The 25,165-nt window shown below is 58.8% G+C and overlaps 1 protein-coding gene and 1 long non-coding RNA gene across 7 annotated transcripts; one reads left to right on the plus strand and one right to left on the minus strand.

Moving 5' to 3' along the window:
- Positions 1-287: 287 nt before the first annotated feature.
- On the minus strand, positions 288-11,581 carry SIK1 (salt inducible kinase 1). 6 transcript variants are annotated; one of them, XM_082625227.1, is made up of 14 exons: positions 11,441-11,581; positions 10,859-11,029; positions 10,260-10,376; positions 7,763-7,826; positions 7,452-7,613; positions 7,190-7,314; positions 6,972-7,095; positions 6,074-6,297; positions 5,695-5,844; positions 5,158-5,271; positions 4,822-5,038; positions 4,045-4,320; positions 3,120-3,351; positions 288-2,656 (listed from the first exon to the last, which is right to left on the minus strand). In XM_082625227.1, the coding sequence occupies exons 2-14, from the start codon at positions 11,012-11,014 to the stop codon at positions 2,272-2,274; spliced, it is 2,346 nt and encodes a 781-aa protein (XP_082481353.1). In that variant the 5' UTR covers positions 11,015-11,029; positions 11,441-11,581; the 3' UTR covers positions 288-2,271. The 6 variants fall into 6 exon arrangements, with proteins under 6 accessions (XP_082481353.1, XP_082481352.1, XP_082481351.1 ...); XM_082625226.1 differs by having other exon boundaries at positions 5,158-5,280; XM_082625225.1 differs by having other exon boundaries at positions 5,158-5,445.
- A 1,414-nt stretch (positions 11,582-12,995) lies between these two features.
- LOC309806797 lies at positions 12,996-24,905 on the plus strand. The gene is made up of 3 exons (XR_014294442.1): positions 12,996-13,180; positions 22,626-22,782; positions 24,671-24,905. It is a non-coding gene; the product is annotated as an uncharacterized lncRNA (long non-coding RNA).
- Positions 24,906-25,165: the final 260 nt, after the last annotated feature.

Here is a 25,165-nt window from a genome sequence, read left to right on the forward strand (position 1 = left end):
ACCAGCTGAAAACACACCTGGGTGTCAAGACATCCAGCGATTAGCAGAGCTGCCACCTGGGAAGGGGTCTGAGCGCCAGCGGGCCTCCCGCGCCCCCGCACCCCCCCCCCAGCCGGGGCCACGGAGCGCCCGTCCCTCCTAGCGGGTCAGGGCTTGGGCCAGCAGCTCGGCTGAGCGCGGGAGCTGGCACTGCTTGGCCCTCTTCTCCAAGACCTGAAACTCATCGAACCTGGAGGAAGTGGCTCGGAAGGAAGGAGCCCCCCACAGAGAAGAAGCCGGGGAAGGAGTCAAGGTTTCTTCCCCAAATGTTTTATTTAAATATTAAATTAAAAAACATACATCCACTAATCATTTGGCATACATTTCTCATGTGAACATAAGAAATAAAATAATTAATTCCATTATGGTAAAAAACCCAAACTATGTACATCTTCATCGGATGGCGTGGTGCCTTGGGACAGGCTGCCGCATCCAGTCCGCGGGACAGCGCTGCTGAGAAACCCACAGCACACGCGTCGCAAACACTGGACACAACACGACACACGTCTGACGGTGACGGGAGGAAACCGCTGAGAGTAAAGTGCTTGTCATGGTTCTGAGGCCTTTGATCAGTGGCGTTAGAACAGGTGCGTTAAGGAGGGAAGCGGCCTCGGGGGAGTCGACGGTGCCTCCAGAAGGTGGAGGCCCAGGCTGGTGCCCCGGGGCCTCCGGCGCTCTCCTGGCCCAAGCCTTCCCAGTCACGGGAGGCTTTGGTGACTGCTTGGCAGCCAGGTGCAAGGACAGTGCTTTGTCCCACTCCTGGACACAGCTACAGAGCAGCGGCGGCGGGGCCGGCGGGAGCTAGCCACACGCACAGACCCGGGCCGCCTCCCCGGCCTCTGGGGACCCGGCAATCTTTGGCTTCTACACGTGCCACCTTCCTGGTTCGGCATCACCTGGGCCTAACACTGCAGGCTGTGAGAGCCGACACGAGCTAAAGGCACCTGCGCTGGTAAAGGGACGGCGCTGACTGGCCACGGGGATGGGGAGGGACGGTCCTCCTGCTCAGTCCAGCAGCCTCTGACGGACCAAGCCACCACCTGAGTTCACCTGCCAGGTGAGCGTGCGCCTGGTCTGCTTCCTGCTGGCCCCGCCTCCACACGGACCTGGTGCCAGAGCTTTGTTACGTTACCAGAGAGGGAAGTTCAAACCAGGAACACAAAAAACGTAGTAAAAAGTATAAAAAATAAGTAGTGTATGTTTGTCTCCTATGTATGTACATGTACAGTATTCGCTTTAAAAAAAGAACAAAGCTTGAACAGCACTGACCTGACCCCTCACTTCATTTTCCTAAAACGAAGGCCCACCAAGCGCAGGGCCTGGACAAGGTGGGCCGTCCCCCGACCGCAAGCGGCCCAACCCTGTCCGTCCCAGCATCACAGAATCGCCATATTGCACGATCCCCCCTCCACCCCAAGTCAGTTGTTCTTTTTGGACCCTGATAATGAAATGCATAAAAACTTAATTAGCAGCGGAAATAAGAGGTGCAGGAGGAAGAGACTTCCCCAGCTCCCTCGGAGGTGCCCTGGGGCTCCAGGCCAAGTGACCGGGGCAGGGGGCGGACAGCCCCCACCTCGCGGTCACCCCACCCCACCCAGGTTCCTCTTTGCAGCCCCTCCGAAGAATCCTGGAAAACCAGCTCCCGAGCAGTTTATAAAACGTCTCCTCTAAAATAAGAAAAACTATCCTCTGGGCTCTGATTTCAGGGGAGAGAATTCCAAGAATTTATAGATTATCTTCTCTCGGGCTGGACGTTAGAGCTTTTCAAGAACTGATACGTAAAGCAGAAAGTTCACAGTTTTCAAGTGAAGCGTAAGTGTTCCAGGAAGTGGAGAATTGTGAACTAAAAAAACCCACTAACACATGCACGCGCACCCACACGCAATGGGGACGCACGGCTCACACCACGGTTTCCTGGGGGCAATCGGCGACCCCCGCCCCGGGACCCCGACCACAGCGCTGCCAGCTCCTCCCGCTTCCCGTCCACCCGCCCCAATGACAGGCCCCTGGATTATTATTTTTCTTCAAAAAGTTTCTAGTCCCTACTCGGAGTTACAGTTGCTCAGTGCAAGGGGAAAGAAAAAAAAAAATCAAACAAAAAATAAACTAAAAAGCCAAAACACCAAACGTATTGCTTGTTTTCCTGCTGAAAAGTTCTTGGCTTTGAGTCCGGAAACGTCTTCACATACTCTGAAATTATTGCTTCGAGAAGTCGCAGCCCGGCCGGGCCCCTCACTGCACCAAGACGAAGGCGCCCGGCGGGCCCGAGGTCAGGTCCTCCATCTCACAGTCCCCCTGGGGCAACCCCGTGGGCTCCAGGCTCGGGGACAGCGTGGCGAAGCGTGGCCGGGGGGCCGCGGCGGCAGGGCCGGGGGCCGTGGAGCTGCTAATGCGCAGGTGGGCATCCAGGAGCTGGGCGGCCGACGCCACCGGGGAGCCCCTGGCCTGCAGCAGAGGGGACGGCAGCAGCAGGCTGGGCCCCAGCCCCAGCTCCTTCTGCAGTCCCGACACGAGGAGGGGGCCATCGCAGGGGGCGAGGACCCGCGGGGCTGGGGGGGGCTGCGCGGCCGGCTGGCAGCCGGGGGGGGCCGCCGGGTGGTGCTGCAACTGGAGTAACCTGTCCAGGCCGAGGGACAGGGAGGGCAGGTCAGCGATGGCCGGCGCGCGGCTGCCCCCGCCACCCGGCCAGGCTCCCACACGCTCGGGTTTCCACCCGCCAGGGCTGGAGGGCCCGCCCCGTGGAAGTACGGGCTGGAGCTGCTCGGAACACGCCACTCTGGGCGTGACTCATCCCCTGAGCAATTCCTGGCATTTCATTCCCCGTCTTGCTTTCGTAGCGGCTCAGAGATGCCAACCAGACGTGACATTCTTACCCGCCGCCCCCTCCCTCCCCAACTGCGGGCCGATGCTCCCCACCCCCGCCCCCCAGCTACTGGGAAGGAGGCGCACAGATCTCCCCCAGCCTGGGCAGGGCGGCGCTTGTCCAGAAGCGGGGGCTCAGGGGTAAGGCCACTCAGAAAATCCCAAGCCACGCGAGCCCTGCCCGGGCCCCAGCAGCAGGTGCCAAGCAGGCGTCTTACCTCTGCTGGTGCAACACCTCCTCCAGCAGGCTCCTGCCCTCCCGGCCGCCGGTCCCGCCGCCGTGCAGGCCCGGGCTCTGTGCGGGCAGCTGGAAGGCGCTCAGGCCGCCCCTCGAGGTCCGGCTGGAGGAGGGCTGGCACACCTGGCGAGCCAGCCCCTTGATCTTGTTCAGCCCCAGAAAGCCTTTGGTCCTTGCGTTCTTCCTCAGCTGCTGCCGAAAGGCTTTCAGCCCTGGGGACAGGCAAAGTCAACAGGTATACGGACCCGTCCACCAGCACTGGCCTGACGGCCCGTCGCTTGCTGGGGCTTCCAGACAGGGGGGAGGAGTATGCGGGGCCGAGTGGCGTGAACGTGGTGGGATGAGGGGACCCGCACGCCTTCCTACAGGGTCAAGGGGCCTTCTGGTCGCCCCATCACTTCATGACAGCCCCTCTCCTGGGGCTGGGACATCAGTCTCTTTTGGGGTTTGGTTTGGGACAGCAGTTCCAGCCCTGAAGAGGCACACGTCTGGGCAGACAGTGGATCCTTCGTGCAAGGAGGGCGTGAGCAGTGCAGGGGCCTCGGGAGGGGGCTGGGGCCCCACAAGCCCTGGGAGGTGCCAGGAGAGCCCGGCCGCCAAGTACGGGCTGCCTTTGGGGCGGGCGCCTCCCTGACCATCCTCCTCCAAGCCAGGAGCTGATGCCCGCCATCCAAGCATCTCTTGGGCTTTTAGGACCAGCTACTAGAGGCCATGTGAGCCCGTCCTAGAAGCCAGGGCGTCTAGTAGCCGGGCAGCAGCTTCGGCCTGCCCAGGGAGCACGGCTGCTCCACCAGGACCAGCTAGAAGAGGGGGATGCCACCTGCCATTAAGGACAAAGTGATGCCCCCCGGGGTGCACACGGGTCTCCCGGGGAAGGCAGAAGTGGGCGCGAAAGGGGAAGTCACCTTGAGTGAGAGAGGTGTCTGACGCCCTCCGGCCCTCCTGGAAGCTGACGGGGAGCAGGGCGGCTCCTCCCAGGGCCCCCTGCGCCTGCAGCACAGGGGTGGCGGACTGGGTCCCCAGGAGTGGCGAGGCCAGTCTGAGCGGGGAGCAGGCGTTCAGCAGCCCCTGAGCAACCAGGTGTCCGCTGAGCCCAGCCAGGCCGTCACCCGCAGAGGTCAGGCAGCTGTCGGAGTTGGTGCCTTCGGAAGGACTGGCCGTGGAGGGTGAGACGACGATACCTGCAGAGCAGCAGGCGCTGCTGAGGCCAGGAGCACCCGGGGACGCCCGACACCCTTCGCAGCAAGTCCAGGTGCTCTGGCCCCGGAACTTCGCGCCTGCTGTGGCGTCTCCCTGGCCCTCAGATGGCCCGTGGCCCACTGACGGGGCTGACAGCTGTACCCTCCCCACCCCTAGCCTCAACTCTGGGGGTAGGAAGTCTGCGACGGCCAGACGCCCCCAGAGTCCAGGGAGCCTCGACGGCCAGCACCACGGGGCTGGGGGCGCGGCTACAGCCAACAGGTGGCGCTTGGACCCGGGACACAGAGGGGCCTGGGCCGAGGACCTGCCTTGCTGGCCCCTGAGGGCAGCTAAACCCCACGCTGTCCCTGCCACTCAAGGGCCACCGGCGAGGTCTAAGCATGGTCCACGTGGCCTCAGGCGCTTCAGGAATGGCAAACCTGAAGACGCTGCCCGTCACAGCCCACCCGCCGGGCGTGTCCCTGACCCACGGGGATGCTTACATGGAGGGACGCGCGGGGAGAAGCAGGTGGAGACCTCGGCCAGCGTGTGTCTCCGGCCGGTGCTGCCAGGCAGGGGCCCCCGTGCGTCCTGCTCCTCGTCCAGGCCCGGGCCCCGCCTGGCCTCCTCGCTGATGGCCGTGTCCAGCAGGCTGCTGGGGGAGACGGAGCGCCGCCGGCACACCCCGCGGCAACCGGTGTCCACAGGGAAGAGCAAGGGCTGCGGGGACACACGCAGGCCGGTGACCCCAGCGCTCCGTGAGGCCCGGCCCGGGGCGTCACCACCGCTGGGAACCAAGCGGGCCCACCCCGGACACCGCCTGCGATGTGCGCGCACACCTGCAGTGAGCCGTGGAGGTCACAGTCCATCTCAGCCTGCAGGACGGACGGTCCCAAGGTCTGGGGCTGCGCGCAGAGCAGGGCGGAGCGGAAAGCGTCACCGGGGGGGCCTTCCTGAGGCACCTGGGGGCCAGCAGATGAGGACAGAGGCCGTGAGGGACAGAGGCAGGGACGACTGCCAGCGACACAGCATCGCGGAACAGACCGGGCTGGCTCCCCTCTGAGTGAACAGGTGTCAGCCGCCAGCTGTGGGCTCAGGACACGTGTGTAGCCCCCTCCAGCGCCTCGCTGTGTGGGGTGACCAGGGGGATCGGCCGAGTGGTGGCACCAGGGGCCTGACCCCCAGCAGAGCGGCTGGCACCCCCCCTGCCCCGCTTCACACGGGACACTCCACCAAGTGCCTAATGGCAGGGGGTAGGTGACCTGGGGGCTCCGCCCGCGTGCCCTCCCAGGCATGTCCGAGCAGGGGACTCCTAACTTGGGGACACAGTCCAGGGCAGAGACACGGGGCTGGGTGTCGAGGGCGCTGCCCCTCACCTCAAATCCGCTGAGGTCCGCGCTCCGGGGCCTCTGTTGCCAGGCGTGGCCGGGGCGGGCCGGCGGCTGGGCGAGCCGCAGCTCCCTCAGCCGCTCCAGGAGGAGGTAATAAATGGCAGCGAAGTGGTTGTAGCTGCTGTTCTGCAGCGACTGAGCACAGAGAAGCGGGGTCAGAGCGCGGCCGGCGGGCGAGCCCCCTGAAGAGCCTGCTCCCGCGCTGTGCTGGGGTGGCCAAGGAGACCCTTTCCCGCGGGCGAGCCACCCTGCGATCAGCCGCACGCCCATTTTAACCCGGCTGGCGAGCGCCTGCTTCCCCCGTTCAGCGCCCCCCGACCGGGAAGGCACACCCTCCCCACGGCAGGCCAGGCCGGCGGCGCACCTCCACGGTCCTCTGCCGGTCCACGCCCAGCGTCTGCATGATGCCCAGCGCCTGCTCGTCATAGCTGCCCAGGCTGGAGGCGTAGCCGAGCAAGGAGAAGACCGGGCAGGTCAGCTGCTGCAGGGCGGGGTCGGCCTGCATCCACCTGTGCTGCCAGATCTGGCTGATGGTGATGCGCTTGGTGGGGTCCACTGCCAGCATGCGGCGGATCAGCGTCTCGCAGTCTGGGGGGCAAGGGAGGCGCACTGAGCCCGCAAGGGCCTCCTGAACGCGCGTGCCCACCGCCCAGCTGGGTCCCTGCAGGGGACATGGCTCCCCTGCACGTGGCGAGCAGACAAGTGACCATCCCAAAGAACACTGAGGCCGGGAGCGGTGGCCTGGGTGTCACAGACCCGCCGCCAAGGAGGGCCACGGGTCGAGGGATCAGGTTCCCTGGGGAACGTGGTCCTAATGTTCAGCACACCAAGCACCACCTAGACTCCCCTACCCTGCTGTGACCAAGCATGTGAGGAAGCAGCTGTCCAACACCTTCCAAAGTGGAAGGGAAAAGCACAGTGTGCGAGGGGTGAGACTCAGGGGACAGGGCCAGCACCCCGAGTGCTGTCGCTGGGCCCCCAGCCAGCTTCGCAGCAGCCTGCATAGGCATCAGCTGGCCCTATAAGTAGGGCACAGAACAAGCAGCCAGTGGGTTGGGATTCTCTCGCAGGCATCTAGTAAACAACCCACAGTGACATGGGACTGGCTCCCAGGCCCGATGGCAGACTCAGAAGATGGTCAAGCAGGCATTTCAGGAAATAAATTCCTCCTCCTCCCCCCAAAGTCTCATCCTGGTTACCCAACAGCTCGGGCAGCAGGCTGGTGACCGCACCCGCCCACAGGAGGCCGGGCACTCACCTACCTCGAGACATGAAGAAGGGGATGCGGAACCGGCCCTCCAGCACCCGCTGCCGCAAGGCCGGCAGGCTAGGCCCGTCGAAGGGAAGAGACCCGCAGACGAGGACGTACAGCACGACGCCCAGGCTCTGAGGAGGACCAGACTTGAGTCAGCGCCTGCGCCCCGGCACCGGTGCCCCCTGAGCACCCGCACCCCCCAGGCACCGCACCAGTGGCTCCTACCCAGATGTCCAGCTGGGGGCCTTCGTACTCCTTCCCCTCGAAGACCTCCGGGGCTGCGTACGGGGGGCTCCCACACCACGTGGACAGAGGCTCTCCTGGCTTATAGAAATTCCCAAACCCGAAATCTGAGAGACAAGGAAACAGGCGATGAAGTTGCGGTGCAAATGGCAGGGCCGCAGTTTCAAAGGCTCGTGCAATACGGCGCGGGGCCCCTCGCCGGCACGCACCTCCCTCCTGCTGGGCGCACTCCTGGGCCCCTCACCTGCCAGCTTGATGTCCATGTTGCCATCCAGCAACAGGTTCTCGGTCTTGAGGTCCCGGTGGACGATGTTATGGCTGTGGCAGTACTCCACAGCTGACAGAATCTGCCAGAACTTCTTGCGGGCTTCACTCTCGCTCAGGTGCCCGGTGGAGGTCAAGTAATCTGAGGAAGGACAGAAAGAAGCTGGAGCCCCAGATCCAAAGGCCCGGCCGTCGCCTGGGGCACAACGAGAGGACACTGGGGAGACCCCAACGCTGGAGGGCCATCAGGACATTGCCTTCCAACAGATACTAAGAATCAGCGTGGCTTACCAAACATTTCTCCATTTTTTGCGAATTCGGTGACAATGTAAAGCATATCCTTTGTTTCCATAACCTAAAAAAATAAAGACCTAACGTTTAACCACATAAAGGGAACATGCCAACGGTATAAATAATCTACTTGAACCCCAGTAAATTTTTAACTTCTTCAGGATGAGCATGTTCGTTATTTTACAAAAGGAAAGAAAAGCAAATCTTCCGCAATAAAGAGACAAAGGGGATCCCTATTCAGAAAAAGGTTTTTGAAAATCAGAGGTGAGTTCCTCACTAACCTATCCATCCTGATACACCTCTCCTTCCCCAAAATATCTGCTTGTATCGGAACTCTCCTCTATGGTATTTTTAACTCACTTTGCCTCACCCAGAGTGAAGGCTCTGCAGGCCCCAGCAGTAAAAGAGATGGCAAGCATTCTGTGGGGCCTTTCTTCTAGAAGCCTAGCAGGCAACAGATTATCCAAGCCAGGGCCGGCACGAGCTGAATAATAGATAACAAATTCCCCGCCCCACTTGCGTTACTGACCTGACACCGTAGGCTGTGAGAGGCCGGCTTTGCCAGGTAAGCTACAAAAGACTCCTCTCCATACAGCCAACTCCTCGGCGTGTGTGTCAATAGCAACAGCCAATGTCAAACACACCTTAAAGTTTCGTTTACTGACCGAGAATTTTATTTCACATTGAAAAAAAATTTTAAGATTTTGAAACATAACTAATTAAGAAACGAGGTCAAATTCAAATCTTTGGTACTGAAAGGAGTAACGCAAACTCATGTCTGTATTTTAAAATATTTCAGAGGGAGACAGAGAGAATACATCTTTACAGAAAAAAATCTCTTCAGGGTTCAAAATATAGTTCTTCCTTTAAAAAGGCACTTTAAAGACAACTGCCTTGAGCCACAAATCTAACAAGAAAAGCAAACACAATGCAGTTTCGCTACACTTGTAACTACCCTTGGCCTGGACATGTGTGCCAGAGTGACATGTTGTAAGTTTAGCCCTTTTCTCAGTTTAAAAGAGAGACGGAGGAAGAATTAAGAGTCAACGTGTTTGAAGTTTAAAAAAAAACCTCGAGGAAAGAGCTGAGGCGTCTCGCGGAGGTTCTGGGGACCGGGCCAGCTGGATGAAAGTTAGACACTAGTGTCAAAACCAGAGCCGCTGCTACCCACTGAACCCTGCCTCCAAACAGTTAAAGCAGCTCATGGAGTGATGAGAAAACTCCCCCCCAGAAAAGACCTCGACCGTCTGGCTCACTGGGCTCCTCCCGCACAGGTCAGCGGAGGACGGGAAGATGAGGGAAGCTCTGGCTCATCCCTGCTGTCAAAGTCAAAGACAGACAGGCTTCAGCCCACTCCTGTGGAAACAGGCTGGGCACATTGCTCAGGCACTGACATCAGTGACCATGGAGGAAACATCTTATCTCGGCCTGACTCAAAAATGACAACAGAAACAAAACACGAACTGGAGCGCACGTGACTCGATCTCGGCACTTAACGATGCTGAGTAAACTGTCATTAGAGGAACACGAGCCCCATGACTCCACCTCATCCTTCACCGTAACCCAGGGCAGCAGCCTCCCCGGGGGGTCACTTCAACCTCAGGCCTCTCCCCTGCCACACTGTACAGCTTCGCCTTGCCAAGGGCACACACACATCCCCACACCGTCCCATATTCATCTCGGATCCACAGGGTTTCGTGAGAATCGTCAAAAGGAACTTATATCCAACACAACTGGGAGTAATATCAAACATGTGCAAAGAACGTATCCTTCTGCAAGTAGACCCGATTTCATTTTGCAGAAGCACCTGGCTAAGTAAGAGATTCCTTTGCTGTCCCAATTAAATCAGCACTTAGTTTCCAAAGATACAATTTATTAGTTTCAACGGAAGAACAAAAAGTCACAAAGCAAACCAACAGACGGACAGGGTGAGGCATGTTCTTAAAGCAGATTAGATGGCAGGTTCCTTCTGCTCACAGCGCAGCAAAGGCACCTCATCTCTCCGTTTTTGATGGAAGGGTTGAAACGGGATAGACACATGCTCACTGCAGCCTTTGCGCAGATAAGTCTACAAAAACTGGTAAGAGCAGCTGGTTTTAAAGATTAATAATTATCTGCAAAGGCAGAAGAGTCTAGTTTCACTCAGATTCGTCCCTTCACACTAAATGGTTGACTTACAGCAATGCAGAGATCTAGTTGTTTGTTTTCATAGTAAATCTAACAACCGACCTCCACACATTCAAAACTGGAATGAGTAACACTACCAAACAAAACTTTAACGAAGCAAATCTGAGTTATGATCCAACGGCAAGAAAATAACTGCACAGCTTACAAAAGCCAATCTGTTCACCTTATACAATCAACCCCGACTCCTACAAACACCCCAAAAGAGGGACCACCTTCAGAGACTTAAGTTGTTGAAAATAAAAAAAAATGATACACTTTGCCAGAAGTAACAGTAACAGGAAGTAACAGGAAGGCAAACTTGAGTCCTTACCTGATAAAGCTTTATGATATGAGGATGATTCAGAAGCTTCATGATCTGAACTTCACGATATATTTTTTCCAAATTGCTTGAATCTAATCGTGTCTTGTCGATTATTTTTATTGCAACCTACAAATTTTTCATAGATAAAGGATATTTTGTTTGAAAAAGAAAACCCCTCTCATTTAAGCTAATTTACACATTTCATTTTCTGTAGGTTAATTTCTAAAACACTTTATGTCTCCAAAGGTCACAAAAAGTTAGGGAGGAAAATAACGAAAGTAACCATTAATATTACTTAAAAAGTCAAAGGTCAATAAATGTCCTACGTCTCTGCAGGCTCACTTTACAGGGCTTCAGCTGCACTCCTAGGTTATTTGCTCATTATCCTCCTTGCTGTCCCCCAATATTTGTACAAATTATGCATAATCATAATATAAAGCATTTTTTTCCTTTTCCAAACTAAAAACTGTCAGCGTTTAGACATTAGGACGAAGGACCCCACAAGCAGGGATTCCACCAGCTTCCCCTGCTCCGGGGAGGGGGGGGTGTCCACCCGCAGAGGGTGCACCCCGGGAGGGTTCACCCCGGGGTCCCGCCGCCCCACGCACCTGCGTTTTGGTAACTCGATGCCGGGCCAGCTTCACCACCGCGAAATTGCCCTTGCCCAGGGTCCGCTCGATGTCGTAAAAGCCCACCCGGAGAGGTTTCTGCTGTCCCTGGCCCGAGCCCGCGGGGGCCGCGCTCAACTCCGACATGATCACCATGGCTCCGGGCCGCACCTGCGGGCGGGGGGCGCGCTCAGCTCGGCGCCGGCCGGCCCGAGCCCAGGGCCCCCGGCCCGCCGGGCGCGCGGACCCGCTGCCGCCCGCCCCCGCCGGCGACCGGCGCCACGGCGACCCCGGATTCCGGGAGCCCCGCGGGGCGTGCGCCCCGCTCCCACGCCCGCCGCCCGCGCTCGGCTCGGCTCGGGCTCCCGGTCCCAAGCCCTGCGGGGCGCGTGGATCGCCGCTAGCCCTCGGCTCCGTCCCGAAACCCGGACCCCCCTCTCCCACGCCCCCCTCACGCCGCTCGCCTCACCACAGAGCGGAGCCAGGCGGCGGCGCCCCAGCCCGCGACCCCAGCGCGCGCACCTGCGGGGCCGCGGAGCCCGCAGCCCCGAGCCCAACAGCGGCCGCCTGCCCGCGCCTCACCTCCGCCGCCCTCGGAGCGCCGAGGTCGGGACGCCGCTCGCTCCGCGGCCCCCGCCGCCCGCTCGGCCGCTCGCGCTGCCCGGCCACCCGCTGCTCCGCCGCCTGCCGCCCGGGCCGCGCCGCATGTCAGCTCTGAGCCGAGCGCCGGGCTCTCTGGCCGCACGCGCCGCCAGCCCCGCCCTCCCGTCCCGCCCCGGTCCGCCCGGCCACGCCCCCACCACGCCCCCACGCCGCCGGCCCCGCCCACGCCGCCGCCGCCGGATTGATACATCCCCATTGACGTCCTTTTGACGCCGGAGCGACGCGCGGCCGAGCGCCAGGCGGAGGGAGAGCGCGAGATCGGGCCGTTGCCAAGAGACTGGCGGCTCTGACGCGCGCGCTGATGAGGCCGTCGCCAGGGCGACCGCGGGGTGGTGACGTCAGGGACGCCGGCCGCCCGAGGCTCGCCCGCCAGCGCCCGCGTTCCCGCCGGCGCGCGCCCGCTACCGGACGCCGCGGGCGCTGCGGGCGGCTTAACCCTTTCGTCCCCGGGCGCAGCCTTCCCTCCTGCACGCGCGTGCACGGCCGCTTTCGCCCAGGTCCCCGTCGTCTCGCACCCTGCAACAGGCTTGGTTCTAGCGCGGTTCCGAAACCCCCTGAAGTGCAGCACAGGTGCGGCTGCGTCCTCTTCAGCCTTCTACTCCAGGTTCCTCATTATCAGGGTACGGGTTTCATGTGTCCCCCAGTTTCCGTTGGAAGTGCTCGGCCTTGGCACCTCTATTAGGGGAAGTACCAGGTGGGGCCCGGGAAACCTCACAGACTCGCAGAAGGGGCCATACGGGCTGCAGGCGACAGCAGGCCAGCTCCCACACCCCAAATTGGCCACCCAGGCCCAGAGGGGAGCTGCCACCCACCAGCGACCCTCCGGAGCGTGGCAGCTGCATACGTGGAGGACCTGGGCAGCCCACTGCGATTACTGTTGCTCCGTAGGAGCCTCAATTGTTTAGGAAGTTAGAAACGTCCACACAGGAAAGCTGGCCAGCATCTCTGTAACCTACGCCAGCGCGGGGCGTGGGGACGGCCCGAGTGCTGTGAGCCCCCAGGCTGGGTCGCAGGTAGTTCTGGGTCCTCCCGCCTGGCCTGGCCCCGCCCCACCCAGGACGGGCCGGGGGAGGGGTCACATCAGCGGTCAGAAGCCAGCGGGTGACTGGAGGCAGCTATTTGCTGTGGAGTTCCTCACGGTGATGGAGGAAGGGCCCAGTGGGCTGATTTCCGGGGTGACCGGAGGTCTAGGTCCAGGTGGGAATGGACCCCACGCAGCAAGGCCTTCCGGTTCTTGGGACCAGAGTATTGGGAAACCCAGTTAGCAGCACCCTCATAAAGGTCGGGCCTTTGACTCGACTCGTCCGGATGACGAAAGTGCCCTGTCCCTTGGGGAGGGGGAGCGCCTCCCAAGAGGGCCAACAGGCGGGGTCAACAGTGGGCGAGGACCTCACCCCTGGCGAGGCTGGACACTGCAGTTCCCGTGGCCTCCGTTTCTTTTGTCCGCTGCCGGGTCCACCATGCTGTTTCCCCAGAGCTGCGGGGGCGTGAGGGGTGGGGACCTGTGCCCTCAGGACCGAGGTGCCCGCAGCCTGGTCCCCGCTCGAGAGGAGGGTATGAAAAAGGCAGAGGGTGACAGTTTCCACTGGCATCACGGCTCACTGCATGTTCCTTTGTGCCTCACCAGAAAAGAAGATGTTTTCGAAGAGAAGACAGAGGGTATGGAGAATGGTATTTCTTAAATATTAGGAAGGCAGCACTTTTGAGATTTAAATTCTGCGTCTAGCCTGCAATCATTTTTATTTATTTTATTTTATTTTATTTTTTGCGGCACGCGGGCCTCTCACAGCGCCATTGCGGAGCACAGGCTCCGGACGCGCAGGCTCAGCGGCCATGGCTCACGGGCCCAGCCGCTCCGCGGCATATGGGATCCCCTCGGACCGGGGCACGAACCCGCATCCCCTGCATCGGCAGGCGGACTCTCAACCACTGCGCCACCAGGGAGGCCCCTAGCCTGCAATCATTTTTACCTTGTGTTAAATAAAAGTACCACTTCAGAGGAGGGGCTGGGAGCAAGAGTTAAGTGAAATGGATACAGAACTTAGACACCTTCTCAGGAGGCTGCCTGGCGAGGGCGCCTCGTGGAGCTGGGATGCCCTTCTCCTGGTGACCGATTGCAGGCCTGGGCAAATAGTTCCCATCACCCCCTCCCTGGGCAGTTGTTTGTGGGTTTAGTTTGTTCTGAAAGGCCTTTCAAGGACATAAAGAGTCCCAGAGTTTTCTTTAGTCTTTCAAAAGTGCCTTCGTTATCTGTCCCAAGTTTATCCATAGAGATTTTGGAGGAATATTTTTTAGTTCCTTCAAGCTGAGTAGTTTACAACTGCTTTCCTGTCCTTCGGGGGGTCCCAGCACCCCGCTAATCTCTTCCTAGGAGAATGAGACGCAGAGTGAAGAGACTAGGGACCTGAATGCGCTCACCTGCTGTCCCTCGTTCTGTGACTTAAGAGCTTTTCTCAGGCTCATCCAGGTGACATCCAGCAAGCCGGTTCCTCCACCCCTCACCCACCCAGCCCCGGATCTAGCCAGAGTCTTTGGAAAGGTCGTAGATGTTTGCAAACGCCTGGCTGGCTGTTTGGAAACATTTTGTCGGTGCTGAATAGAAACTGCAGGCAAAAGAGCCGAAGCTGCCTCCCCAGAGAGGGTCCCTGGACCCAGGCTCATTTGACCCCGCTCCCAGCCCTCCTTGAGGGTCCCACCATCTGAACAGCCCTGCGCGGGCTGTGGCCATTCCCCAGCCCCTGGGCGGCGAGCCTGCTCTTTGGACAATGCAGGCAGGGCAGAGGAAAAGGCAGACCTCAGAAGGGCTGTCATCCCACAGTGGGGTTCCTCCTGGCACCCCTGTGAATTTGCTGCTGCTGAGCCTCTGTTTCCAAGGGCCTTTAGTTGTTGCTTGTCTCCTCAGCCCCTGGAGGCTGTAATTCCTTCCAGAATTCTTGCTTTATTTTCATGTTTCTAGTCTTCCATGCTTTGTACACAATATGAGGAAAAAATACTAAGTGTGTGCTTCTACAGACGTAAGAAAGTGACTTGAGGAATTCTCCACCTAACCTAGTGGAAGAAATACTCTCAAAGTCTGCAAGAATGGTACCATAGACCTAGATATAGATACCACTGCAGATTCAGGAGAAACAGTAAGTCAGATTTCTTTTCCATTTGGAATTTCTTAAGCCTGTCTTATAACTGCAATGTTTCTGGAATTCATCTTACTGTTTCTAGATCTTGAGCCTGCAGACCCCATCAACAGGTCTCTTTAACATTCACAGGCGTGCCCAACCTGGTGGGTGTCCTAAACCTGCTCCCCTCTGGGACTAAAGGTAGGGGGACACCAGCATCCCTCTCCAGGTGGCTTTCCCCTGGTCACCAAGAGTACGACAAGGCACTTTTCTTTCTTGACACCCTTCTCCTAGGTACTCAAGGCCCTTGTCTGTCCTCCTGGCTTTGTTTCCCTTGGTTTTGTGTGGTTTATTGAAGGCATTAGCCCAATGATCGCAGGCCTCAGAGAAAAAGATCAGCCGCCAGCAGCATCCGTGGGCCTCAAGGGCGGCCCTGGTCCCTTCTGCTGCCTGCTGCGTCTGTAGAGCTTGAGACACAGACACACTTACAGACACACGTGCACTGCGTCTGGGAGTTATGGCCCCTGGCCTGGGGTCCAGTAGGCGAGAGGAGAACCCAGCTGTTCTCAGGCCAACTCAGGAGCTTGGGTGAAGCAGCTGTCCAACACCGCCAAGCGTGTCAGCCTCCCACAGCTCCGCTTCCTACGCGTGGGATGCGTTTGCTCTGTGACTGCCGTGGTGATGGCCGTACTCCTCAGTCCAGGCTCCCCGCAGGCTGGGAGAGAAGGAATACCAGTCCTGGGGATGTTGGGCCTGGGCTGGAGGTGTCGGGGTTCTGGAGAGGCAGCCATGGGACGGGCAGGGCGGATTTCCAACACTGTGGGTTTCATAGGCACAGCAACAGGAGCTTCCTATTCACGGACCAGCTGGCCCCGGGACCCCAAGTTCTAGGCTTTCTCTTGCCATCTCTGTTCCTGTCACCACTGAGGAACCGGTGTGCCTAATGGGCTAGTCACGGTTGATACTGCACCTGAGGCCTCGACAGGCCTTGGGGCGTCTGGCTCCCTGGCCCGTGTTCTGAGCCCTGTCCTAAGGAAGCCGGGGGTGGGCTGCAGGGGCCGAGGTAGGCGGCAGAGAGCCAGCAAGGGCCAGACGGAGGTATCGCATTTACTGGGGGGGCTCCTGAGAAAAGCAACAGCAAGGTTCCTGGCAGGGGTGGTCACGTGTCGTGACAGGACACCCACAGTAACCCTCTGTCCTCTGGTGGAGGGCAGGGCATTCGGGAATGCCGGAGGTTTCCGCCGTTGTACCTGCGGCATCGGCCAGTCAGGAAGAGCAGTCCCACCCCTCCACGCTGCGGAGCAGAAGCCGCTGGGACACCCGGGGGACGAGGACCAGGAGCCCAGCGTGGGGCCGGGTGTGGGCCTCCTTCCTGCAGGGGCCGCACAGAGCACCCCGACTCCTTCTGGGAGATGTCAGACTTCTAAGGGGTGGTTCTCAGCTACTTGTCTCTGGGGCACCCACTGGCGTCAAGCACGCTGTACATACTGGCCTTTGTGTCACACTTCACTCAAATCTGTGAATTTCTACTCTTCGCGAGAACCGTGCTAGGCGCTGCCTGGAGCGCAGGTGAGCTTTGTGACAGGCTGGTAGGGACCGCGGGAAGGGAAGGGCCAGGTCAGAGAGAGGGGAGGCGGCCAGGCATGCCAGGGCCGAGGGAGCCACCCACCAGCGCCCACCCAGGCTCGTGAAGCGCCTACCGTGTGCCGTGCGCTCTCCGGGGCTGTGAGCACAGTGGGAGGAGAACAGACGAGATGCCTTCCCCTGAGGGCCACCATCCGGCTAAGGAGACAGACAATAAAGACCAGACGTTTGGGGGGCTGGGGGGGGATGGGTAAGAAGCTTTCAGAAGGCAGCCACTGGGAGGAGGAAAAGAAGTCAGAGTGATGGAACAGAGTGCTTTGGCCGGAAAGTGGCCGTACACGGGGGGCTCCTTCTGTTTCTGCCACAGAGAGAAGGTAGACGGTGTGGACCCAAGGGCGGGAGGCCGAGAGGACCAGCTGATGGGGGGAGGAGAGGAGAGAGGAGATCCGGACCAGCTCCACGACGGAAAGGCAAAATGGCGGAAGGACTGGAATTGTTGAAGGTCCATTGAAAAACGATTGCCCAAACGGTTGTGTGACTTTTCTCTGGAGGCGCTCAGATGACGGGTGTGGCCTAAGTGGGTATATGTGGGCTTCACCAGGGTTGAGGCCCTGCGGGGCGAGGATGATGGTGGGGAGAGAGGTGAGGATGAGGGGTAAAGGAGTTCGGGATGATGCCTGGCAGTGAGTCCGGCCTGGAGTGTGGCTTCCAAGCTGAGGAGGAGGGATGAGGACAGGAAGTGGGGGGGGGGGGCGTCCCTGGCGACAGGTCCTGACGGCTCTGAAGGTCTAAGCAGTCTGCCCATTCCGGACCTTGGGGGAGAAGTGAAGGATCCCCCCGTTCCGGGAGCAGGTTCCCAGGGTGAGCAAGAGAGGGACGGGCAGTGACGGAAAGGCCAGGGCCCCAGCTCTCCCTGTGGCTTGTGGATGGATCCGGTCAATTTCAGCGGCATCAAGTGAGAGCCAGATCAATGCTCCCTGAGCAGACTGGTCTTTTCTGATAAAGACTTTGTTTTTTTCTAAATATAAACATCAATAGAAAACTCAGTAGAAAATTTAGAAAATATAGAGATATGTAAAGACAAAACCAAAAGACACTGGCAATGCTGCTGACAGTTTGATATTTTTCCCTGCGGTCTTTCTATAAAAGTGGCATCGAGATCCTTCCGTGTATGACGTACCTCCTGCCTTTTTCGCCGGCCCTGCAGAGGAAGCCTCTTGCCAGGTCATTAAACCACCATCAGAGTCATGCCTGGAATTCCACGATGGAGGAGGCTGTACCGTCCCCGATTTAACCCCCTGTTGTCCTCCTCCCCCATGCCAACATCTTGGTCACTCTGACAAGCCTTTCTGCTCATATTCTCCAGGCGACTTCCTTGGAGATGCCGTGGCTGTCTGAGAGGCATCCGGGGTCCAGACTGGACACCTGGCCCAGCCTGCTCAGGACAGCACAGCCCCAGGGAGGAGGGTGGTACCTGGTGGCCAAGAGCAGACTCTCAGAAACCGAGGGCTCCCAGATGGCCCTGGGGACCCGCAGGCTCAGGCCACCACAGCAGGGCTTGGGGGCCGTGGAAAAGGGAGAGGCCTCATCGCCCGGTTGCCAAGGTGACGCGGAAGCCTCTGATTGCCCAGGAGGACCCGTGGCTCAGCATCGGGCTTTTTCGGTGCAGCCTATAAAGGTGTTTTCGTTCTTTCTGACCTGGTTTTCATGGATTTTGGTATTGTTGTTTGTTTAAAAAGAAAACACATGGACTTACGTCATGAAGAGGCAAAGACGTCACTGGCATCAACTAATAAAAATGACCATAAACTCGTCCCCAGACTAAACACCCATAATGACACCTGACAGGTACAGTGTGACACCTAATGAGCCGTGCGGAGGTACAGGACGTGGACAAAGTGGGACGAGGTCCCGTGGCATTAGCACACCACTGTCAAGCTTGCATCTGCTCGGTGGTTCCTGCTAAACCAGAAAACCAAACTTTGGTGGGAAAAAAGCAAAATTTTCGTGTACGACATAGCTCAGTCTAAAACCCCTCAGAACGGGTGAGAGTTTTAAATCGGGCAGAGCCTTTCAGGGTGCCTGGACCAGGAAGAAGGTCCAACCAGCCCCGCCTCAGGGCCAGGAATCTCTGGGTCACCCCAAGGCCTCAAAGGAGGTTTCCAGAACCTTCTTCTCATAGATAAACCACAGACCAGGGTTTGAAGACCTGAGCCACCAGGACTGGAACCGCCAAAGTCTCAGATCCCCAAACCAGCTGGGTTTCCTTCCGTTTTCTCAGAATGGGTGTGCAGGTGCACGAGGATGCCATGGGCCACCTCCTGGTTTCCCTCGGCAACGTCTGACAGCTGACATGAGATGGCCTATGATGATGTGATGTATTGAGATCATGTAGGATCCGAAAGAAGTTTAAGCACCTAAAAAAATAGAGGAAGGGCTAGCAGCCTGGGCATTCCCAGCCCACTTCAGCATTTGTTACCCCTGGACAGAGGGACTCCCAAGTGCTCCCAGGGCAAGTCCGCCTCTGTCCAGGCCTGCAGGTACACGCAGAGTCCTGGGCTGACTTGGGACCCGGTTGAAGCCTCTTTCCTTGTTGTCCATGGTGACACGCAGAGCTGGCTGCAGGACCGGGGACCAGTCAGCGTCACGGCATCAGGGCAGTGGCGGGAGCTGGGCTCTGTCAACTCTGACGATTTTATTTATCTTATTTTTTAAAATTTATTTTGGCCACGCAGCGTGGCATGCGGGATCTTAGTTCCCTAACCAGGGATCGAACCCGGGCCCCCTGCAGTGGAAGCGTGGAGTCTTAACCACTGGACCGCCAGGGAAGTCCCAGCTCTGACAATTTTATATCTTGTTTTTTCTATTTATATAAAGGGAATTTCTCTGTGTCATATTATCTAAAGACATTATCTTTAGCGTTTAATAGTCCATTATGTCTAATATTTATTTCACACTTCCATTTATTTAACATTTCACCTATTTTCAGACATGTGTTGTTTTTACACAAGCTATGTGGCTTCAAACAACAGAAATCCATTCTCCCACAGTCTGGAGGCCAGAAGGCTGAGATCAAGGTGTGGGCAGGGCCGGGCTCCCTCCTGAGGCTCGAGGGGAGGGTCCTTCCTGCCTCTCCCAGCTCCTGTCAGCTCTCAGCAACGCTTGTCATTCCTTGGCTAGCCACAGGTTTTTCTCTTCTGCTGGGTGGCATCGTCACGCCCGGAGAACGTGCCTGACAAAACCCTCTGATGTGACATTATTATGCAGTGATCCGTAGAGCAAGGGTGCCACAGCAGTGACAGAACCCAAAGGCAGTGTTTGGCCTCCAGGAAAAAAAATCCACAAAGATAAATAGAAAAATATGTGTAAGAAAGATGTAAAGGACTAAATATCCTTACTATGCAAAGAATTCTCAGAGTAAATAAGAGAAGCATTCACCCTACTAGGGGACATCTTTTGATTTTGCCCACCCAGTCCCTGTCTCCTCCATCTGCAAACAGCTGCCAGGAACCAGCCCTCTCCCACCCTTGTCCGTGAGATTTGAGGGAGGTGACCTCTACTTCCCCTCCAGAGGTGGAACTTGACACACACCTGGCCAGCGAAGGGGCTCCTGGGGTCTCTGGCTGGAGCTATGGGGGGGAGAGGCTGTGAAACTGGTAAGATGTTAGCCATCGCTGCTGCAGTGGGTGAGCTAGCTGCCTGAGAACAAAGCCACACGGCGGGGGGTGAGGGGGAGAGCTGAGATGCTGGTGTAGACCCACCACGCCCATCCCTTCCCCCAGATGTCTCTTCTTACAAGGACACCAGTCAGATTGGGTCAGAGGCCCACCCATTCCAGGATGACCTCATCTCAGCTAATTCTGTCTGAAACGACCCTAATTCCAAATGAAGTGACATTCTTAGGTGCTGGGGATTAGGACTTTTGGGGGGTACACAACTCATACAACAGTGTGCCTTCGTTTTAAGGCGCAATTCCGGAATGTTCCTACTCCGACTGATTCTGTTTTCGTGTTTATCGGCCTTTGTATTTCTTCTGCGAGTCAGATCTTCTATTTTCTGTTAATGGGTCTCGGCCAAGGCTCCCTTGGTTGTGAATGACAGAAATGCAACTTGAACTGCTTGAAGCTAAAAGAGAAAGTCCGTGGTTGACGTCAGTGAAGGCTTCAGGGCACGTTAGGGTTCAGGCTGAGCTGGACCCCGGTCCTCATTCGGCGTTTCTCTGCTCTCTTCCGTCTTTTCACCAGCATCTCAGCTCTCCCCCTCACCCCCCGCCGTGTGGCTTTGTTCTCAGGCAGCTAGCTCACCCACTGCAGCAGCGATGGCTAACATCTTACCAGTTTCACAGCCTCTCCCCCCCATAGCTCCAGCCAGAGACCCCAGGAGCCCCTTCGCTGGCCAGGTGTGTGTCAAGTTCCACCTCTGGAGGGGAAGTAGAGGTCACCTCCCTCAAATCTCACGGACAAGGGTGGGAGAGGGCTGGTTCCTGGCAGCTGTTTGCAGATGGAGGAGACAGGGACTGGGTGGGCAAAATCAAAAGATGTCCCCTAGTAGGGTGAATGCTTCTCTTATTTACTCTGAGAATTCTTTGCATAGTAAGGATATTTAGTCCTTTACATCTTTCTTACACATATTTTTCTATTTATCTTTGTGGATTTTTTTTCCTGGAGGCCAAACACTGCCTTTGGGTTCTGTCACTGCTGTGGCACCCTTGCTCTACGGATCACTGCATAATAATGTCACATCAGAGGGTTTTGTCAGGCACGTTCTCCGGGCGTGACGATGCCACCCAGCAGAAGAGAAAAACCTGCGGCTAGTACGTCAGTAAATGAGTTGGCATCTGAAAGCTTATCTTCACAGCGCGGACGTCACAGGTGAAGGCTAAAGCAGAGAGACTGTGGCAGCACGTAGCGAAAGACCGGCTGTGCCCGTCAGAGTGACCGCGGTTGTGCAAGAAAAGGCAGAGGGCAACAAGGGCCCTGCTCTGGGTGTAGGCCTCCAGTCCTCCTCCCTCGGCCTCAAAAATGTGATAAGGAATGTGACTTTGAACTCGTTCACCTGGGATCGGGGTCATGCACTGCAGGTGAGCCGAGCGGGTGCCCTGACCCTCCCAGAGGCTGCACTGCCCGCCTGGGAGGAGCTCACGGGTGCCCCACCCCACCCAGGGAGGGGCCCCGGCCCCGGCCCCACCCTCTCTCCCCTTCTCCTTCCCAAGGTGTAGACCCTAAAGCACCGGGAGGACGTCCCTGTTCACACCGCTGCTTTTCCCCCTTCACCATCGGGGGTCCCAGGTCACACTGTCACTATCTTTAAGTTCAAGGGTGACGGCACCGCTAGGTTCCTGATAAGAGGCCTGTACAGCTGTGGGCCCGGGCAGGACACTGCTGGCGGGAGGGAGCATATGGGGGCCGGGCTTGCGGCAGGGAGAGCAAGGAGGGCTGTGGGATGGTCACGGGGCACCTGTGTCCCCCCATCTGGGGAAGGCCTCCCTGGAGAGCGTGCAGGCTCCCCAGGGCCACCCTTCCACATGCACACTGGCTCTGGCTACAGGGGCCCGAGCCCATCCCCGTCACAGCCCCCTGCCCAGGGCTGACAGAGCAGCATGAGGGGGGTGACTTGGAGGGGCCGTGGGGTGGGGGAGGGGGACAGGGTATGAGCAATGGGGAGAGGGTCACGTTAGATGCAAGCACCCCCCAAAAAGCAGGCACTGTGTTAGTCAGGGTTCTCGGGAGAAACAGACCAATAGGTAGGTAGGTAGGTAGACAGACAGACAGACAGACAGATCTACTCTGAGGAGTTGGCGTCCAACCGCAGGCTGGGGGCCCAGGAGAGCCCGCGGTGCAGTTCATCCCAAGCGTGAAGGCCTGAGAGCCAGGAGCCCTGATATCTGAATCCCGCTCTGAGCCCAAAGGCGGGAGAAGGTGGGACTTCCCACCTCAGCGTCGGGCAAAGAGCCGTGTCCCCTTCCTCGGTCTCCAGGGGGGAAGCCCGGCTCCGCCTGCTGCTGACGGCCCCTTCTGTCTAAATCCTCAGGCCTCAGAAAGAGGAGCAGCCCAGGGCCAGCTGCCCGGGTGGGGCTGGTACCAGGGAGCTGGGCAGGGCCGGGGGAGAGGGGGTCACACAGAGGCCGCCCCCCCACACACCCTGACCCCTCCTACTGCCCCTCCAGGGCTGCTTTGGGGGATCACCAATTTCTGGGGGGGCAAAGCAGGGCAGGGCCGGGCATTAAGGGGAGCGGGGCGGCTCACCCGCGCCGTGTGGTTTGTCCCGGGGCCTGCATCCGGGGAGGGAGGGACTGAGGGTCACAGAGCAGCTATGCGGGGTCCCCACGTTTGGGACTCGGGGACAATCCTGCCTTCCTGGAATTCTATTGTATTCAGTACATGTGATTTAATTTTCTTCCTTTACAGGCTTTTCAAGTAACTTCACAAATCGGAAAACCGCTCGCAGCCCTTCGCGGTCAACCTGGTGGACACAGACCCAGCACCTCGGCCCCAGCACACGCTCACACCCTTCCCCGCCCGCACGCACACACGCACCTCCGCACACACGCACCTCCACACACAGGTACACGCGGGCCCCTCCCCTGCCCCTCCCCCTGCACGCCCCCGCCCAGCCACCCAGCGCGCCCCGCGCCCGGGCCTCGCTTTCCACTTCCCGCCCGGCCGGCGTGACACAACTGCTGCCAGCGTACACTCCCCTGAGCCCCGTGTAAACACGCCCGCTGCCATGCGTACAGAAGGCCACCCCTCGGGCCTGCTGGACGTGCTTCCTGCCAGAAAGACCGTGGACCTGAGGCCCACTAGGACGAGGTCAGCCAACTCACCAGCCTTCGGCCAGCTGGCCTGGCCCGCGCTGTGCCCTGGCTGCAGAAGGGGGCTAGGCCTGGCCCCCGCGGGGGGAGGGTCTTGGCCTTGAAGGTGCAGAAGGGCCCTCGGGGAGCACAGCAGGCCGGCCCAGGCCCAGAGACACTCCCACACCAGCCAAGGGACACGAGCGCCCAGGAGGGAGACCCGGGGTGGCCTCGGCAGGCGGGCAGGCTGGGCCCAGGGGGCAGGTCTGCGGGGCCCAGGCTGGAGGTGGGAGGAGAAACAGGGCCTGAAGAGCCAACAGGAAGTAGTTCAGGGGTGAAAGGAGGGGCCAGAGGGGCCTCTTGCTCAGGCCTCCCCAGCGGAGCCCCGACCCGACCGTCTCCCTGGATCAGCTGCGCGTCTGCAGCACAAACAGCAAATGGTACGGCAGGCGCGGTTTCTCTCAAATCGACCCTAAGTCACGGGATGGCCGAGCAGCTGCCGTACGCGTGCCTGCACCTCCCCTCGTACAGAGGACCACGCGGGAGCCCGCAGACTTGGAAGATGGTCCACGAGAGGACGCGGAGCGAGGGGAGGGCGTCGGGGGGCCGGACACCCAGCATCCCCGGAGGCGGCAAGGCAGGGTTCCACCGGGGACGCCCATCTGTGGGGCACCCACTGAGACCCAAGGCCCTCGGTCCCTTGTCCAGGCTCCAGTCGAGGACCACCCGCTCTTAGAGCTCCCGCTGCGCCCCATAGCCCACCGTGGCCTGGCACTGCTCAGCTTCCTGGGAGCTGCAGGCCGGCTGCTTCTCCCGGGGTCGCTCAGTTCGTGCTCATCTTCACGCAGGGACGGACGGCCCTGTCTCTGACCTTGTGCAGCTCTGGAGGTGCTCACCACGCCCTCCTGAACGGGGACCTGGAACCAGAGTCAGGAGAGCGAGTCCCTGGCCCCAGGGCGAAGGGGATGGCAGACAATGGCTCACCGCAGGCCTAGGGGCCACGCCCTTCCGCCCTTGCCTGAGGGCGTTCTCGGGGTATGGACGGGCTCCTCTAAAACCCCAAGACCAAAGTTCACCCCACAGGGCTGGGAGCTGGTGGGTAGACACTGGCTTCCTCGCCCAGAGGCATGCCAGATGCCACCACTTACTAGCAGCTTCCCTCTCCCACCCCCACCTCCTCACTGGGCTTCCTGGGGTCGCCTCCACCATAAACGACCTTCACCCAAATCCTTGCCTCGGGTCAGCCCTTGGAGGAACTTGAGTTTGGACCAGGGTGACGCTCTGAGCAAGCTCAGGGGCTCAGGGTGGGCAAGCCAGCATGTAGAGGGAAGGCTGGGTTCTCTGCTTGCTTGGCTCAGGCGGTGAGGAAACAGCAAGGAGGCCTTACTCAGAGCTGGTGGGCGGGGAGGCGGGGGGCAGAGGCACAGTGAGTCCTTTATCCACAGACGTCGGCACTGCGTCACAGCCAAGCCTCCTGACGCCCTGGGACATCACCCTGTGTTTGCGCCTTTCCTTTCTCGGCGCTGAGCCCGAGAGCCCGAGAATCCCCTCCGTACTCAGATGGGGGTTGGAAATAACCTCAGCTGCAACTAATCGCTGATTTAATCAGGAAAGAACGGAGAACCTATTAGAACACTCCTGGTAATGATTACTCACCTGCAGGTGAAAGCGGCTTTGACCTTGTGGGAGCTCCACCAAGGGCATCTCCACCCTGGAGTCACTGGGTACCCTGCCTGGGCCAAGCAGAGCACACTTGGAAAACCCAGAGAGCGTGCAGGCACTTCCCCCAGTGTGACCATCCAGAAGCTTACCCGGGGAACCAACTTTAGGAACTGATGTATTTAAAATCCAAATTGAAATAAAAGGCAAGTTACTGAGAAATTATTTTCTTTGCATAGTGGTTCCCCAAAGGATTCCTTAAGCCGTGGGATTTTGGGGGTGTTTCTAACTGCAGCATAACTGAGGGCATCCTGCCTGATATGGTCCTCCGCTAAAAATGGGGGTGACACGCTGGCCCTCCCACCTCACCAGGATGATTGGAGGACCACATTCAAGGAGGACACTGTTGTAACCATAATGTGCTGTGATGGATGTGTCAGGGTCCTGAGGCCGCCACCACAAGCACAACAGACCAGGTGGCTCGGACAGCAGAAGCTT

The sequence above is a fragment of the Mesoplodon mirus genome (genome assembly GCF_964341445.2).
Source record: "Mesoplodon mirus genome assembly, chromosome: 6".
NCBI classification, from domain to species: Eukaryota; Metazoa; Chordata; class Mammalia; order Artiodactyla; family Ziphiidae; genus Mesoplodon; species Mesoplodon mirus.